The sequence below is a fragment of the Lissotriton helveticus genome, chromosome 9 (genome assembly GCF_964261635.1).
Source record: "Lissotriton helveticus chromosome 9, aLisHel1.1, whole genome shotgun sequence".
NCBI lineage: Eukaryota > Metazoa > Chordata > Amphibia > Caudata > Salamandridae > Lissotriton > Lissotriton helveticus.
Genome location: NC_136070.1, coordinates 587,806,950 through 587,824,422, shown reverse-complemented (window position 1 = coordinate 587,824,422; position 17,473 = coordinate 587,806,950). Strand labels below are relative to the sequence as shown.

The 17,473-nt window shown below is 40.1% G+C and overlaps 1 protein-coding gene across 8 annotated transcripts in view; it reads right to left on the bottom strand.

Annotated features, from left to right (window-relative positions):
* Positions 1-17,473, bottom strand: part of MAJIN (membrane anchored junction protein) — an 801,090-nt gene that overhangs the window by 724,958 nt on the left and 58,659 nt on the right. For 3 of the 8 annotated variants that reach the window (XM_078660568.1, XM_078660570.1, XM_078660575.1), the window contains exons 2-4: positions 6,818-6,878; positions 1,341-1,557; positions 1,044-1,171 (exon numbers count right to left, since the gene is read on the bottom strand). The exons of 3 other annotated variants lie outside the window; for them this stretch is intronic. In XM_078660568.1, the coding sequence (XP_078516694.1) occupies positions 1,044-1,153 (110 nt within the window). In that variant the 5' untranslated portion in view covers positions 1,154-1,171; positions 1,341-1,557; positions 6,818-6,878. The remainder of the gene's footprint in view (positions 1-1,043; positions 1,172-1,340; positions 1,558-6,817; positions 6,879-17,473) is intronic. 2 more of the 8 variants (XM_078660569.1, XM_078660572.1) reach the window with 2 other exon arrangements.

The window sequence follows — 17,473 nt, the reverse complement described above, 5'->3', positions numbered from 1 at the left end:
ATAAAAAAATCTTGAGTAGAGATTAGCAAGAATACAACACGCGTTGTATGCAAAAAAGCAATTTCGCTCATGATACTCCTCCATATTAGTGGACATCGGCTTCATTTGAGTATAGGACATTACCTGACCTTTTTCTGATATTGTGATCTGTGATAAAAAAAACTAAAATAAGCACAAGTTAAAATAAAAAGGATCTAAGAAAACTTAGTAATTTAATTTTATTCAACTAAAGCACATACCTGGCCCCACAAGGGCTCAGGTTACCATAAAATATACTTGAGAAAATAGAGAAAATTACAACCGGTACTTTGTTGTTATCTGCCAGATTTGATGTTTTCTTCAGTTCTCTTCTGGCAAGGCAGATCTGTATGGCAAGTTTCCACCGCATAATTTGGATGTTAGTGATTGGCCAGCTTTTGACCTTGTATACAGATTTCATAAGTGCTGCACAAGTGCAAGGTAATGCTTGGAGCAGCTTGTGCAGACAGTGCTGTTTGCTGTTACCAGACTTCACGTTAGAGCTCTTTCCCTGGGACCATTTCATGTGTATTACTGTCTTTTCACAAAGCTCTGACAGAAGGGTAATTAAGACATTTCAACTACCTTATCAAATATCAACCTTCTCTTCATCAAGGGCAGCAGTTCCACTATGAGCCATGGTAACACCTCTGGCAATTTTCTATTGGTAAACTTGTATCTCACTTTAACTAGTGAGGAGGAAACTTGCACTGTTCCAAGCATACTTGGCCTCCGACAGCTTGTGCATACCTCTCTTTGGAATAAGTTCATTTCTGTTTCAGGAAGGATCAGTGGACTTGTTCATCAGCTCCTGAATATCAGCCTGCAGATAGCCAAATGAAGTATTAACATGCATGCCATCACAATATTTAAAACCAAGTAAAAATATAAAAGTGGTAGTCTGTGGATAGTAATCTGACATCTGGGCATAACACACCTACCAGTGACGATTTAAATCCATAAAAAGAAGGTTGATTGCAACCCAGAAATAATATACCAAAGGATAATAAAATAAAGCAAGTCACCCTTTGTATTGCAAATGATCCACTAAATATTTTTGATAATGTTGAGGATTTTTTGTACGATGTTTGACCTTGTCAATGCAGACTCCTGCATGAAAATTATTTATGGCCATCTTCTCTCTGAAGGTGTTCTATAAAGGAAACAAATAATTGAAAGTGAGCAGATTTAGAGAACATATACATATTTTTAACTATACAGGTGGAAGATTGAAAAAAGTGACATGTAATTGTGTGTTGAGGGATATATCTCTGAAAATTAATTGCCCTATATATTGTTAAAATATAATATCCTTTACTTACCTTTTAGGCAGTCATTCTCAGATTGAACACCTCTTAATTGTGCTTGCAAAAGAATACACTCCTTTATGAACGGTTAGAGATGCCATCAGAGGAATATGTGTTCTATCCATTAATGACTGACAAGTCATACATAATTTCCTTAGGGATCACGCGACATTATCCCAAAGTGAAATAATGCACTTCCTTAAGTTATCGAATGACTATAGTCTTCTCTGTCCTGAAAAAAAAGAGAAACCACAGAACATAAAATCACTCTTATGCATCTATTTATAATATACATTTCCCCTTGTTCATTCATATTTTTAAAAGTTATGTTAAACGCGTTTTGCAGTGAAGAAAGTTAATGCACTACATGTATTCTATATTACAAGAAAGGAGTAAGTACTAAAAAGGGATGCCATGGTCACCATGCAAAGTAGAATAGCCATGCAGTCTAATTCTATGCAATTCTGCGTAATTGTTGCACTTATAAATTTCAGCTTACATGATGGCTCGTACTCTCACTGATTGCGAACTGTTATTGATTGCAAGTAGTATGGTTCACATCAGTGATCAAAGCAACATGAATTTCACTATACGGAAGGTCCTTTGATGGTGAGCGTAGCCATATCTGGGTGTTGAAACACTGCGCGTCCTATTCACAAACTGCATTTTGTAATACGTTTTGTAGTACTACAAAAAGCTATTCACAAACCTATGTGTAGTGTTTATACCTCTCCTATTTTTTCTGTGCAGAGATCTCCTACTTGCCCCCTCAAACATCACAACTTCGACTGCATACTCTCCGCACACGCAAGTATACATTTTAGTAGTAATTGTGTGAGGGATAGAGGAGTAATAGGGAGGACTAAGAATGGGTTAAGGGAGGGGTTTAGGCAGTGATGTGTAACCACCTACAAAAGAGTAAGGTCATTGCTATTCCCAATCTTCACTTGTAAAGTTACTGCAGACAAAAAAGGGCCTAAACCAGTAAATTAGTCAACCTCAAAGCTGAAGTAAGTCCAGCAGCACACATGGCCAACTACCGATACTGCAACATGCTCCCACAGAAATCAGTTAGGGACTTAAACTAAAATCCCATATGAAATAATGTTTAATTAATTTAAATAGCTAAATATATAATTATGTAATACATATTTATATTTAATATATAATAATAATATAACTATTTCAAGTCAATGTTAAAAAAATATTAAAATATAGCATGTTTTTTATTATTCAATTATCATTTTTTTTATTTAAAAAAATTAAAGTAAGGTATGACATTTTATGAAATGTATGTAAGCTACCTGTAATTTAGGCATCACTTAATTATACTTTACTACAGGGATGCGTAAGAGTTAGGCAGAGATTGAAAATATGTTTAAGTTAAATTATAATGCACAATAATTATATATCTATTTATTTTAGATGCAGAACTAAATAAAATGAGAAAACTGCAACTGAAAACGGTTATTTAATAATTGAACCTGGAGATAAGGTTTTTAAACAGCTACGTTAGTTTTCATCACAAATAAATGCTGGTGGTATATATTACAAGGATTACACGATAATGAAATGAATGATTGTTCTCAACTGCACCACCCATCTGCAGATGACACTCGTTTCAACAACAACCAATAACAGCCAGGCTGACCACAATAGAAAGGAACCCAAACCCCTCCTCCTGTCTTCACTAAATCGTTGAATGTATTTGTAGGTTTGGCCCTTCTTTTGAGGAAGCATTATTTGAATAGGAGGAGAGAGAGGGTTTACATGCAAAGGATTAACATATTTGCTGTGTCCAGTGAAGCCGCACTTGCCAGATACTGCTTCACATCTGATATAACCCTGGACATGGTTGCTGACTGGAGGTAGGAGCTGGATTCACCTACAGGCCGCCCAGGTAATAACACCTGTCAAATACTGGCTGCACTCCATTTCATGGCCACTGGATCATTCCAGAGCATGTCTTTGCCCATTTTCCTCTTGTGCTAGGTGCCATTGGCTGCACCCATGTAGCACTTCAGCCACCTCAACACACAGCATACCATTGCCACAACAGACACTGCTGGCACGCCCATCAACATGCAGGGCGTTGCGATACCAGGGGCATCTTCACTGATGTGCAGGTTGCATTTCCTGGAAGCACATATTACAGTTACAGGGTATTGCACAGTAAATAGCTTGTTATGTAGTAAATTCATTTTCAAGTCACAAAAGCATTTTCGGGTCACAAATGGTTTTGTGGGCCCATTGCAATTTCAAAAATGGGAAAGGGTTTAAAGGGGAGTCCCCTCCTAATTGGAATGTATCAATATTTTGCAACCGCAATTGTGGTGCAAATCAGTAAAAAGTTACTGACTCCTCAAAAGAGACAGTAACGTAATGTAAGTTCTATTTGTAGAGTGCCATTGTTACTCAAAAGACCTTCAAGGCGCTGTGAGCTCAACAAAAGGAAGCTGTAGGAGCAATCGAGATAGCAACAGAACGGGAAGAAGGACAGGTGTATGGAAGGGCTTAGATCTAAATTTGTTTAAACAAAACATGTTTTGAAGGCTTTCAACAAGCTGGGGCAATGAGATGTCACGTTAAGTGCTCAGGGATCGAAAAATTCATCCGCCTGCTCACATTTGCGAGACAGATTCAATTAGGGTGAGCTATTTTAGGTCCTACTCGCCCTTTCTGGTGAGTAGGAAGACAAACTGACTTTTGGCCTCTGTCTCTGAAAGCAGAGGAAATGTGACAAGATAGCAAGATTTAAAGGCATCTTTGTTGCTCACAAAGTGAATGAGCATTAAAAATGCCTTTAAATCTTGTTAACTTGTCACATTTGCTCTGCTTCCAGAAACTGAGGTCAAGTGCATTTCAATTAGGTCGAGTACATTTTTTTAAGGCAATTTTCTCCATAATTATGCCTATAGGACTGGTAACAGATTTAGGAAGAGATCACAGTTTAATAGCTTCCGTGCTGGGAATCATGTTGCTGTCCAAAGGGCCACTGCTGGCCAACTGACAACACTGCCGCTCTCTGCATATGTTCCAAAACTGTTTCTCTTAAAGAATGATCAGATCTGTTACCGAACATAAGCTACATAAAAAAGAAATCTGTTTCCTGATTGGGAATGCAAAATCAGGGATGGTGGTCTGATGTTCCTTAAATTTGAGCATCCCAATGTTGTTAGCCAGTTACAGGTGGTATCAATTAACAACTAATTAAGCTTTTTCAATATTCATTATTTACTTAGGATTCTGATTCGCTTACATCATGAGACCTATGCTAAGGTTAGATGGAATCCCGATGGTAACCTGACACAGGATATACTGGTTCAGAAAGGTGTTCGCCAAGGCTGCGTTCTTGCCCCTACATTATTTACCCTTTATATTAATGGTCTAATAGGAGAACTCTATAACTATGGTGGCGATCCCCCAAAACTGGCAGGCAGTGTAGTGCCCTGTCTGCTTTTTGCAGACAATACACTGCTTATAGCCAGAACACCATGTGGCATCCAGAATCTTCCGAATAAATTTGCTAACGTCTGCAAAGACAAGGCTTGGAAATAAATTGCTCCAAAACCAAATACATGATTTTTAATCCATATAAATCGAATAGAGGTAAACTTGTGTTGGGGTCGCAAGTTCAGGAGCAAGTTAAGTCCTTCGATTATTTGGGTGTCCGCATTAGAAACAGGCTGGTCTGGACTCCACAGCCCTAGGCGAGCTGATAGCCCTACATAAGCAAACTGGCCGCATTAAGTGCTTTAGCAAGATCAAGGCCTGGTTCTTTAAAATTGGGTTGGGGCAGCTATGGGAGGAACCAGAGTCTATTACTAAAGTTATGGTCCCCCTTGTTAAAAAGAGGTTTTGGGATGTAATGGACACAGAGAGTGTAAACTGTATTGCACATGGCATTTTAACCGAGAGGTTTTTGCACATTAAAGGAGGTTTTGACTTTGAGATGTTTCTAGATTATATCGAACCACCCCAGGCTTGAGCGTTGTATATCCAATTTAGATATGGAACACTCCCTCTGAATGCCAAAAGAAGTTCTTGGGGGAATGTGTCCGTCAATCCATTGTGTCTTCTTTGTCATATTTCTCCCGAGACTATTGAGCACTTTCTATTCTGCTGCCCTTTTTATGCTGCCCTCAGAAAAATTTGGATAGCGCTGATTTGTCGTATTTTATCTTTTAATCGTCCTATGGAAGCTTTACGCCTATTTAGGACACACACTACAAGAGGGTTAGTGTTTACAATTTCGAGGTTTTTACTATATGCCTGGTGGAAGAGGTCTAAACAGGGCAAATTGTCTTCTGAATACTATTTTTGTTTTCGTTTTATTTCCTTTAGCATAATACTGTCAAAGGGCATGCTGTATCACATTCTTGCTCTTATAATGGAAGATTTATCAGTTTGTCTTATTCCATTGTTTACAACATGTATTTTAATGCATTCTAATTGTCTTATTTTAATGTACTGCTTTTATATGATGTAAATGATCATATTTTTGATCGAATAAAAGACTATTCATTATGCAGGTTTATCTGCAAACCATTAGACTGGAGATTTTGTGATGTGACCTATTAGTACATAGATCCCATCACAAAATAAAAGACTGGTCTCAAACGTATTTCTGTGATTTGCGACCAATATTTTCATCCATCGAGCCCCAAGCCTCATATCGCACAAAGTAGAATACTGAGGAAACTAGGTAAACTGGGTGAGCTTTATGGCTCCCATCCACAATTTTTATGTATTCAGCTATGCACTTGTATATATGATCAGGAGGCGCACACAAAGACAGATGTGCAAACTTAGTACTGTCCATAAAGTTACAGGAGGAAGACAAATAGATGTATGAAGTGAGCTATGTTGCCTTAATGTCCTAGTAGTATCACTGTACGTCTTTGTGTAGAGCTGGGTGTATGTACATAAAGGAAAACAATTTTACAGCTCCCAATACACCGAAAGTCAACTGCAAACTACCTCAATAAAACCTTTAAAAAAAGTGGCCTTCTGGGAACCGACTTCCAACAGGTGATGAGAACCAACTCAAAGACACACTCGGACAGATAAAAGCCAATTATCATAAAATAAGAATAAATGGAACAAATACATATTGAGACAGCATAGAGTATTGCTTCAAAAGCACCAGGCAGAGAAAGTTGGCTAAATCACTAGGCCTGTAGGTTCTTATTTATTATTTATTTACGGGGCAGCTGAAGAGAGTGAACAGATGTAGAAGCAGAGAGACAAAGCGTATGGGATAAAGAAGTGAGACAGCGGAATTGAGGGAAGAGATCTTTGTTAAACTGAGGCAGCTTTGTGTCATCTGTGCTCGATTTAGGAATTTCTCATAAGCCTGAGGTTTTCCAAAATAATGAAACATATCTGCATATAAAGTTTTATAATAAATAAAATACTACATAACATATTTTTGGCAATGCATCGCATTTGGGTGCACATTTTATAAAATATATATTTGAAATTTTCATTACTTAAATTTCAACTTGACAGCAGACACCAAGGAGGTCACTGCACACTGAATCAATCACCCTCCTACAGAAAAGAAAAGCAGCATGTGAAAAAAAGTGAATAGCACACAACTAGATAGCAACAATTTGCTTAAGTAGGTTAAAACAATTAGAAAGGTTGTGTGTGAAACATGGTAGGAACAAAGAACAGCCAATTGCTAGTTTCACACAAATATCATTCTTCCCTTTCATAAGTACCATGTTGTGAGACAAAGTAGTTCCTTTAAGTGTCAGCATAATAACAAGTGTGCTGAGAACAACAAATATCTTTGCTTTCAGTTTTTTTGTTCGTTTTTTTTGGACGGACAAGAACCCAGGAGGTTCCCCAACAATAAAGTTTTGCAAAAGCCATGAAAAAACTAAAACTAGCACTGACACGGCAAAAAGGATGGCATCCAAATTATACTTATTTTCTTTGCCAACTCCGTTTCCCCACTGCATTCTGTACCTTTAGTCTCAGTTTTATGATGGGATGAACAGGACTTCAAAGCGTAGAATGCAAAACATAACTCGCCTGCTCTACTCATACATGAATGTGAGAAACTCGGAGGTTTGCTTGGTTCAGAAACAGGCAGTGGAAAACAACGCTACCTCAAGCACCGGGTGCAGACCATTGCTAACACATGATTTATTCAGCAAGCACGGATAAAAAAAACGTGTTTCTTGAGCGGTAACTACCAGCACATACATTAATAACGACTATGCAGGGTGGATATGGGATGTATCCTATGTGCTATAGTTAACTAACTTTCCCCTTGCCCTTTCTCCCAGTTGTCCTTTCCCAATCACTAGTCCGGGTTTTCTCAAAGAAAACTGCATAGAAAAGCTTTTGTTGTGCTGTGTTTCGGGCACTGGTCATAATGGGAGGGTTTTTTCATACTAAAATATTCAGTATGTTAAAGTAATGTACAATGGATAACACGTATGCAATTTGAATGACTACATTGTAGGAAGGACTGGAGGAGATTGCTTGTGGAAGGCTGGAATCTGTCTTGAAAGTGCAGGTTTTGTGTCTGTTTGGTGCAGGATGGGAGTATGTACAAAGTCCAGATTATGTTGTACATGCATAAAGTCTACGTGAACTTGTATCACTGTGTGCTGCTTGTGGTAAAAGTAGAAATTAGTTTAGTGTCAGATGATTCTTGGGCTTATCTATGTATGCTGAACCAAGCCTTTCAAAGTGGGTTTTACCTCTGAATAAATTGTGCTAACGAGACATCAGAAACAGAAAGAAAAACAATATGGGAAGGTGAGCAACAGCAAGTAAGATGTTTTAGAGAGAACACAGTAGAAAATAGATCCAAAAATCATATAGAAGCACAAAATATTCTAACACTGTTTTGTAAACACTTCGACGTCTGAATAAATGTTTTCACTGAACATATGATAGGAGGCATTGAATCCATTACTTACCAGTAAACTTCAAAACCCCGATTAAGGTCCTCCTTGCCACAGTCATTACAATACGAGGTGGTCCTGCTCCCAGACAGGCCTTCTACACACTAGTCTTTATTTTATTAAATAGAATACAGACTCCTCCCTCCCTCCTTCATGTCTACTACTAACAAGTTCCGACAAAAACAGGTGTAAAATCAGAAGGGAGGGAGGGTCGATGACCAGGAAAAGGAGGACCTTAATCGGGGGAATGAAGCTTACCGGTAAGCAATGGATTTATTACCCTCTCATAGGACCTCATCATCCCAGTTATTATGATTTGAGGCTCTCACAAGCAACAAAGAAAACTCGTTTTACACCATATGCTGAAAACAAGTAAATGTTTGTAAAACCACACTTATTTCAAAGCTGCTATCACAACACCACTTGGAAGATTATCATAAGAAAGCAAAACATCAAGGCAATAGCGTTTAATAAATATGTGATTAGATTTTGCCATGTGGCTGCCCTGCAAATTTCTTGGATGGATATTCCAGTTGTCTCAGCCCAAGAGGAGAGAACTGATCAAGTGGAGCGCCCCTGAAACTGTGATGGAGGTACAGCACCCAAAGATTTGTAAGCTTAACAAGGTTCAAGGTAGTCACTTTCTTACCCTTATTGACACTACCAAAAGAAACAAACAAGGAATTAGCAAAGCGCAACCACTTTGTACGTTGCAAATTGATTGTTGCAGCCCTCCTAACATCCAGAGAGGAAGGAAGCTGAAGGCCACCGCCATCATGAAAGACCTGCAGAATTGCTTCCTGGCGCAAATGAAATTTATGGTTTACATATATTAGTTGTTTTTAGTTAAATGAACAAATCATCTTAACCTGAAGTATCATGCGTCAAAGTAGCTCTGGTCCATTATATATTCAAAGAAAGAAAGAGAGAGAAATAGATAACAAAACCAGATGATATCTAATAGAAGAAACGGTGTGATCCTATTCAGCATATGTTGCTCTCTAGCTGGTAATTTCTGATGGTGCAGTGGCTGTTAAATCTGTTAAGCGAAGGAGACAGAGATATTTAGGGCAGGTGAATTCTCGAAATTCTGACAATAAATTGTTGAAAGGGCGCCATAATTTAACATAGGTAGTAGCCTGGGACAAAAGTGTGAGGGTAACCACCCATGATATGTAGAGAGATACTCAGTTCCCCAGTGTGTCAGAATATTTTGTATTGCATCTCCCAAAGCTTATCCTATCTGTCATCCCCTGCGGGACTTTAGGAGGAAAGTGGATTGGGAAGACCCAGTATCACATAAGCTGGAAATCTAGGGAGTTGGGTATGTATTTGAGTATCCACATTGTTTAAAATCGGAGACCACTGGGCAGGTATTTTGGGGCACTCCCAAAGCAGATGTAAAAAGATTCCTTAGGAACCGCATTGTCGGCAGCAGTCCAGTTTACGGGTAGGGTTATCCCGGTGTAGACGTATGGGGTAAGGTAGGTAACAGTAAGTGGCGACCTTAGTAGCTGTTTCAACACTGCCAGTGTGGCGAGCCCGGTAATATATGCCTTCCCACTCTCTGGGTGTTAGAGAGCGGCCAGGTTCTGTCTCCCAGAGTCTCCGACTCGTGTATTTAATCTGAGGGGTAGGTTGCTGTGAGAGTTTATAGGGTTCAGAAACCAAACGCTTATCAGTAGACTTGGAGACTAACCCCTTCTCGAATACAGTAAGTGGACGCTGGGCATTAGGACGAAGTGTGGGGTGCATTATCCAATGTTGGATCTGGAGATAGCGAAATCGTTCTGTTTCAGGTAGTTCATGTTCAAAGGCTCCACCTGCCGAAGAAAAGGAAACCTTCTGTGTCAAATAGAGGACTATGGAACGACAACTACTACTTGATAGTGATGAAATTCAGTCTCATTTAGTCCTGGAATGAAATCCACATAACCCACTATTGGGGTGAGGGGAGAAGGAAAGGAGGTTAAGCCCCTTTCCGTACTTACTTGGTCCCAGGCTTCGAGAAAGGATTTAGTAATTGGTGATTAATAAAGACTGCGGGTCTGGAGTATTTAGGGAGGAATGGAATCTTCCAGAAGTGTTTTCCAGAAACTGCCCTATCCATGAAAAGCCAATACTTTTCTGATTCTTCTTGTGACCATTCAAGAATAATTCTAAATTGTGTTGATTCATAGTAATATCCAAGGCCCCCTTCTTTCGGAGATCTATAACTTAGTTCCACTCACATGCAAGGCTGTTTGACCAGACAAAGTATTAATAGTGCGCTGTAAAAGCTGAAACATACCCTTGGGTGGTTCTGCTGGGAGAGCTTGGAATAAAAAAAGAATCTTGGACAGCACTGACATCTTGAGTGCTGCCACGCATCATAGCCAGAAGAAGTGGTAGGAGCTCGATTTCGCTGTCCGTCTTTATCTTCGGATGTAAAAGAGCATAGTTAAGGGTTGTAGTGGCTTGTACTGAAGATGCTAGCTGTATGCCCAAATAAGGGATACACTCGTCTGCCCATTGTAAAGGCTATTTGGTAGAAAGAGCCAGCTGCGTGGCTGAGGTAAGGGAGAGATTTAGTGCCCGAGATTTGTGTACATTTATCCGAAAACCGTCCGCTTGTCCGAAGGTCTCTAGCTCTTACAGAAAAAGCAGGCAGGGAGCTGTCGGGTGTTCCAAAGTAACAAAGACATTGTCAGCATATAAGCTCATAAAATGACCCCCCCCTCCCAAATGTACACAGTGTATGTGCAGACTATCTCTAATTCGCCGGGCTAGTGGCTTCTTGTACATCGCAAAAAGTAAGGAAAAGAGAGGGCACCCCTGCAAGTGCCCCTAGAGATGGTAAATGGCGTAGATGTATGCTTGTTAACTCGAACCGTAGCCATGGGGGAGCCATAATTGCTAAGGATACAGGTGATAAGCCATGTACCCAGTCCAAAATTGCAGACCACTTCTTTCATGTATACCAATGTACTCAGTGAAACGCCTTCTCAGCGTCTACAGCCAAGAGCATTCGCTCTTGATTGGAAAGCCGAGCTTTATCAATAAGATTTAGAATCCTTTTCGCATTGCTGCTGCATTGGCAATTGGGAACCAAGCCCACTTGGTCTGGAGCAATGATAGTAAGAAGATGCGGTCCTAGTCGGGCCGCTAAAATCCCAGTAAGTAATTGCTGAGGTTATGTGGATCCTCCACAAAACCCTGCAAGGCCTGTTAGAGGTATCAGTATTAAATAACGATCTCTTAAAATTACAAGGGGAGCAGTCTAAAGCAATGTTGCTTGAGTTGTCTCAAATCAGAGGGCTAATGCCGGCCTTAGTTAGTCCGAATAGCGAAGAACTGGAGGGGGTAGGTAGAATCGAAGAGGTGGAAACGGGGACAAGGGCTCTCAACCTAAAGACAGGGGAACCATCTGTATATATATCGCGGCAGCCAATGATTGTGAAAAGATGGGGTGAAAGAAGATATTATATGAATGGTCGCCCGAGATTAAGGGCAGGGGTAGTCGCCCTTAGAAAAAGACATTTAACAAGGCATTATGTAAGGAAGGTGAGAATAGGGACTGTAGGAAAGAGGGAACAAGATGGTTGCGAGAGGAATACAATGCAAAGTTTAAAAGAGAATAAAGCAAAGCCCCAAGCTGAACTAGCTGAACAAGAAGAGCATTGGAAAATCTTAGACAGACCTAAGATTAGTAAAAGTCGTTTGGCATCTACAATGAGAGAGAAGAAGAGGGAAGAAGGTGAAAGTATAGAAAGGAGGAAATTAATGGAAGAGAGACCAGGAAATTCTAGAGATAGTAAGGCCCCTATAGACAAAGAAAAGGGGGATCCTATAACAATGAAAAGGGAGGCCAGACCAAAGGGGGTTACCCTTGGGGTAAGGGAAGAAGGTAACCCCGACCTATGGATATTTTTAGAACCTTATAACATCGGCAAAGGTGGCAAAAAAGTTAAGAAGTTAAACCCATTAAATCGATCACAGCTTCTATTCTCCCTGGCAAAATGTGCAAGTCTCGGCAGCATTGGCACGGAGGACCTTAGAGAAGTAGGGTTTGTTAATAGTAGCATAGGGGGTGAAGTGACCAAGGTTCTGTTTTATTCAGCCTTGGTAAAAGATGCGGTGGAAAATGCCAAAAACGAACTGCAAAAGGAGGGGATTAGATTGGTAAGAAGGGAGGAAATACAGGGAGAGCATTTCCTTAAGAATCATGCTGAACTAGGATTACGGCAGATTAGGTTAATTAACTCTAATTGGAATAAGAGGGAGGACTTAACAATAACGGTATTTGATAATAAACCTGTAAGATACGGAAATGATATATCTGATGGAAATAGATTTAATGTCCTAGTATCCCCAGAATTTAGGGAGTATGAAGAGGAGGGATTTCTAAGTGAAATCGACTAGGAATATGGGTCGTCACACAGCCTAACAGTACTTTCATGGAATATAAATGGCTACAGGAAAATATCATCTCAGACTAACTTTGATAATTTCATTAAGAATAATTATATAGTGTGCCTACAGGAAACTTGGCTGTGTGACGATAACCTAGAAACCTTAGTTATAGAAGGATTTGTCCAATTCTCTAAAGCAGCAAAGAAAAATAACTCTGGGAGGCCATCTGGGGGTCAGTTAACGCTAATTTCCACACAAATTGTAAGGAAGGTTGAAAAGCTGGCTCTACTCTGCGATTGGGCTTTAGGTTGCAGGACCCTACTACAGAACTCGGATCCCCGTTATGACGGAATTTGTATTATAAATGTTTACATACAGAAGGGAAAGGTCCAGGAATATAAGATAAACCTGAGAAGATTGAAAGAAGATATAGCGTCGGTTAGTGTAAAGTTCCAGAAGGATATATTATTGGTGATGGGTGATTTTAATCATAGATTAGACCCCAGAAGGGTGGATAGCTGGCATAAAGATTTATTAGAATCTTATAATATTGAATTGGCAATTTTCCCAAGAGGAGAGCAATTGCCACAGGACGTGACCTTTACCCAGCTGATGGGTTCATTGGGCATGGTATGTGCAAATGGGAGATTGAAGCCAGATCGGCCAGCGGAACGTACTTTCCTGAGGGGCCAGCAACTCTGCCCAATAGATTATGTGTTTTGCCAGGCTTGGTGTTTTGGGCTAATTAAAAACTTTGAGGTGGTGAAAATGACGGGTAGTGATCATTATCCATTGAGGGCAGAACTACATTCACTACATAGGATAAATAGAGAAAGGGTTCTGCAGGTCCAAGTGAATTATCCAAAACGGTTGACAACTAGTATAACAGAGGATTATATCGAAAAGTTAAAGCTAACCCAGCAGACTATTCCGGTAGAAGAGTTTGAATTTAGAGATGATATTACCTGGTTTGAATCCACCATTGGAAAGCTGGTGGATACCTTAAAGAAACAATTTAGGTCACGAATGCCAGGTTCTGGGAGCCATAGTACTAAGAAAAATAGGAAAACCTGGTTTGATGATGAATGTCGGGTAGCCAAGGCCCAGATTAGACAGAAGGAAAGGAAACTAAGGGTTAGATTTAATGTGGAATTATATCAGTCGCTCCAGCATTTAAGGTTAAAATATAAAACCCTAATTCGGAATAAAAAAAGAACATTTAAAAATAAGTGTTGGGCAAAAATGTTGGAGGTAATTGAAACTAGTGATGCCAAAGGATTTTGGAAATTAGTTCAAGAAAGTGTGGGCAGGGAAGTAGGTTCCCTAGAATGTATGGTCCCGGAAGATCACTGGACGGGCTACCTGGGAGAAATCTATGGGAAATGGTCAACGCAAGAAGAGACCAGGATTCCAGTTTGGCCGCAGGTGAGGGATGACATAAAAGAATTCTTCACCCCAAGCTATATAAAGAAAATTATAACAAGTATGAATCTCACCCGTGCTGCAGGCCCAGATAACCTTCCGGCAGTGATAATAAAAACTAGGCCAGATTGGTGGGCTGAGTTCTTTGCAAAGATGTTTCAGGTAGTCTTGGATACTGGTATTATTCCAGAAAGTTGGAAGGGTGCAATCATAAGACCTATACATAAGAAAGGCGACTATAAAATACCAAAAAATTATAGGTTGATAAATCTCCTTGATGTAGGGGAAAAGGTCTTTGCCAAAGCCATATTGGGTTTATTAAAAGACTGGGCAGAGGAAAATCAGATTATACCCCCGGAACAGGGAGGGTTTAAAGCAGGGCACTCAACAATCGACCATTGTTTTGCCCTCTGGGCAATAGCGCGGAATTCGACGGAAGTACGGGGAAGTTTGTTCTGCTGCTTCGTAGACTTCCGAGCAGCTTTCGATCTGGTGGATCGGGAACTGTTGTGGGAGGCCCTAACTAGCTTTGGTATTCCTAAAGATCTGCTATGCCTGATTCAATTGCTCCACTCTAAGAACTGGGCCCAGATAATTATAGATATAGACGGTAGTTTAACTGGGAGAATTGAGATTGGAAACGGGCTGCGGCAGGGATGTGTATTGGCACCTCTGCTGTTTTCCTTGTTCTTAGCAGATCTGCCAAAAATTCTGGGGAATGTGATTGGAGCAAGCCCGAAACAAGATGGTAGGCACATTGCATGCTTGCTTTATGCCGATGATCTTGTGATCATGGATCAGACAGAAGTTGGCCTGCAAAGGAAATTGAATATATTTAATGATTACTGCTCCAGGAAAAAACTTATAATCAATATGGATAAGACTAAAACCCTGAGCTTTGGTAGAAGGAAGGCCGGGTTCACATGGTGGCTGGGGAAAGATAAATTAGAATCGGTTACTGAATATAGGTACCTGGGGCTATGGTTTGAAAAAAGTATGAAATGGTCCACCCATCTAGAGGCATCAAAAGCAAGAACTTCCGCATCAATAAGTGGCTTGAAATTGTTTAACAAAGCCTATGGTGGGATGTCAGATAGACCTGTACTAAAAGCTTACTCGGCCATGGTACCTCCGCAATTTCTGTACGGCGCAGAATTGCTATACCTGAGCGGTAAAGAGAGCTGGGATGTTGAGGAAGGTAAAAACTTAAAAAATCTATTTATACTGCCCTGGTCAGCCATGGTTCAAGCGGTAAGACTAGAATTAGGACTTACTTCATGGGGCATTCTAGCTGGTATGGCCCTACTTCGATTCTGGCAACGTCTAGGAGTAGACGAAGACACCAAAGTTTCACAATGGTGTAAAAACGAAATACGGAATAGCGAATTAAAATGGGCAAGAGAGACTAGGGCGATTATGATGAAGCTATGTCACATGATGGAGGTTAAATTGTGCCCCATGACCCTTATGATTAATATTGACAAGAAGATACTAAAGACTTTGGGGAAGGAATTATCCCATGCACAAGACCAAAATTACCTTGCAAATAAAATCTCAGTGAATTTTATGTTAGATGCATGGAAAAATGAGCAAAGCTTTCCCTATATTGATAGGCTACCGGACTGCCGACTACGAAGTGAGGTTCTCAGGGTAAGAATTGGGGTGAACCCGTGTTATATGAATAATGTGGCAAAAAATGTAATGATCGATAAGACAGGAAGATGCACTTGCACCTTGGGCACCTCTTGTGACCTGTTACATATTTTACTTGATTGTCAGAAGTTTCTTGACTTACGAATTATGTTTTTAAAACCGATTTTTAAGAAATATGAAATTAAATCTAGGGCCCAGGCTGTAGCTTTAATGACTGAAATGATCCATCTAGACATTGCTGTTGCTATTGGGAAATTTATGCAAAGAGTGAAGGCATTCCTTTTTACTTTTTTTAATGAGTTTTAGTAATAATATAGCTCCAATCAGAGTTACTGGAGGGTTTTATACTGAATATGTTTTATGATCTGTTTTAGTGTGTTAATGAAGTGTCATTTTGAAGAGAAAATTTAATAGTATGTGTTTTGTTTGTGGACCAATGGTCCAAATAAACGTGATTTTAAAACTGAAACAGTAAGTAATTTATAATTGACATTGAGAAGAGAAATCTGTCAATATGAGGCACATTGGCATTTGTCTTTGCCAGGTTTTGGCATGACCACTATTGACGCCTAAAGCATAGATGGTGATATTGAATCCGGCCCTTAGATGGAATTGAACAGTCTAGTTAGGATTGGGATCAGAGAGGAACAGAAGGTTTTATAAAAAGCTGCTAAAAAGACATCTTGCCCTGGAGACGTATTAAGATTCTTTCTGGCTATAAAAGAAATCACCTCATCAGACCTGATAGGGCTGTCTAATTCGGCCGCTTGGATCTGTGTACTTTTCTAAATGTTTGCCTCATGAAGATGGAGGACTGGGTTTTCAGGGGGCAGATCCTGGCATTGATACAGTTCACTATAGAATTCTTGAAAGGTAGATGCAATCATGGCATCAGTTGTGTATTCAGTACCATCAGGCCCTAAAATAGTCTGAACCGAGCTCGACTGTCGATGTGACCTTAGTATGTTAGCCAAAAGTCGGCCACATCTATTAACCCCGACATAGTAAGCCTGTCGAAGTCGAAGCACGGCATATTCTGCCCTATCTAAGTCAATACCGGACAGTTGTGTATAAGCAACCTCTAATTGTCACCACACCTGAGGTGCGCCGGGTCTCCTATGGATGTGTTCAAGTTCCTAAATTTGGCACGTCAATTGCTCCCTTTTCTCTTAGCAAATCCTATTATGTGCTGCTGAGATAGCGTTGACTTCGCCTCTGATGACCGCTTTGAGAGTTTCCCCACAATGTTATAACAGAAGTGTCTAGAATATCATTTATGGCAAGAACATCAATTCTGGTTTTATTAATCTGCTGAACCACTTATGGTCGATGTAGGAGTGTGTCACGCAATCGCCATTGCCAGCAGGGGGTGACGTCTGAAGAAAGGTTAGAGTGAGAAAGATTGCCACATGACCAGAGAGAGAACTATGTTCTATTTCAACCTCCACCACTTTAGTTTGTATGACAGTTGTACCTAAAAAATAGTCAAGGCAAGCGTAGGTTTTATGGGCATGAGAATAAAAGGTGTAATCTCGGGTATTGGGATGTAGCCGATGCCAGATATCCCCTAGGCCCATATCTTGTAACCAGAGGGCCCCTCCCACAGAAAGTGCTCCAGCCTATCCACGTTGTTGTGCAAATCTATCTAAATCATTATCAAATACCAAATGAAAATCACACCCTATAAGCACTTGACAATCCTGCCTGTCTAGTACTGTTGTAACAGCCCATCTTAACCGCATGCGTGCGGCGGCT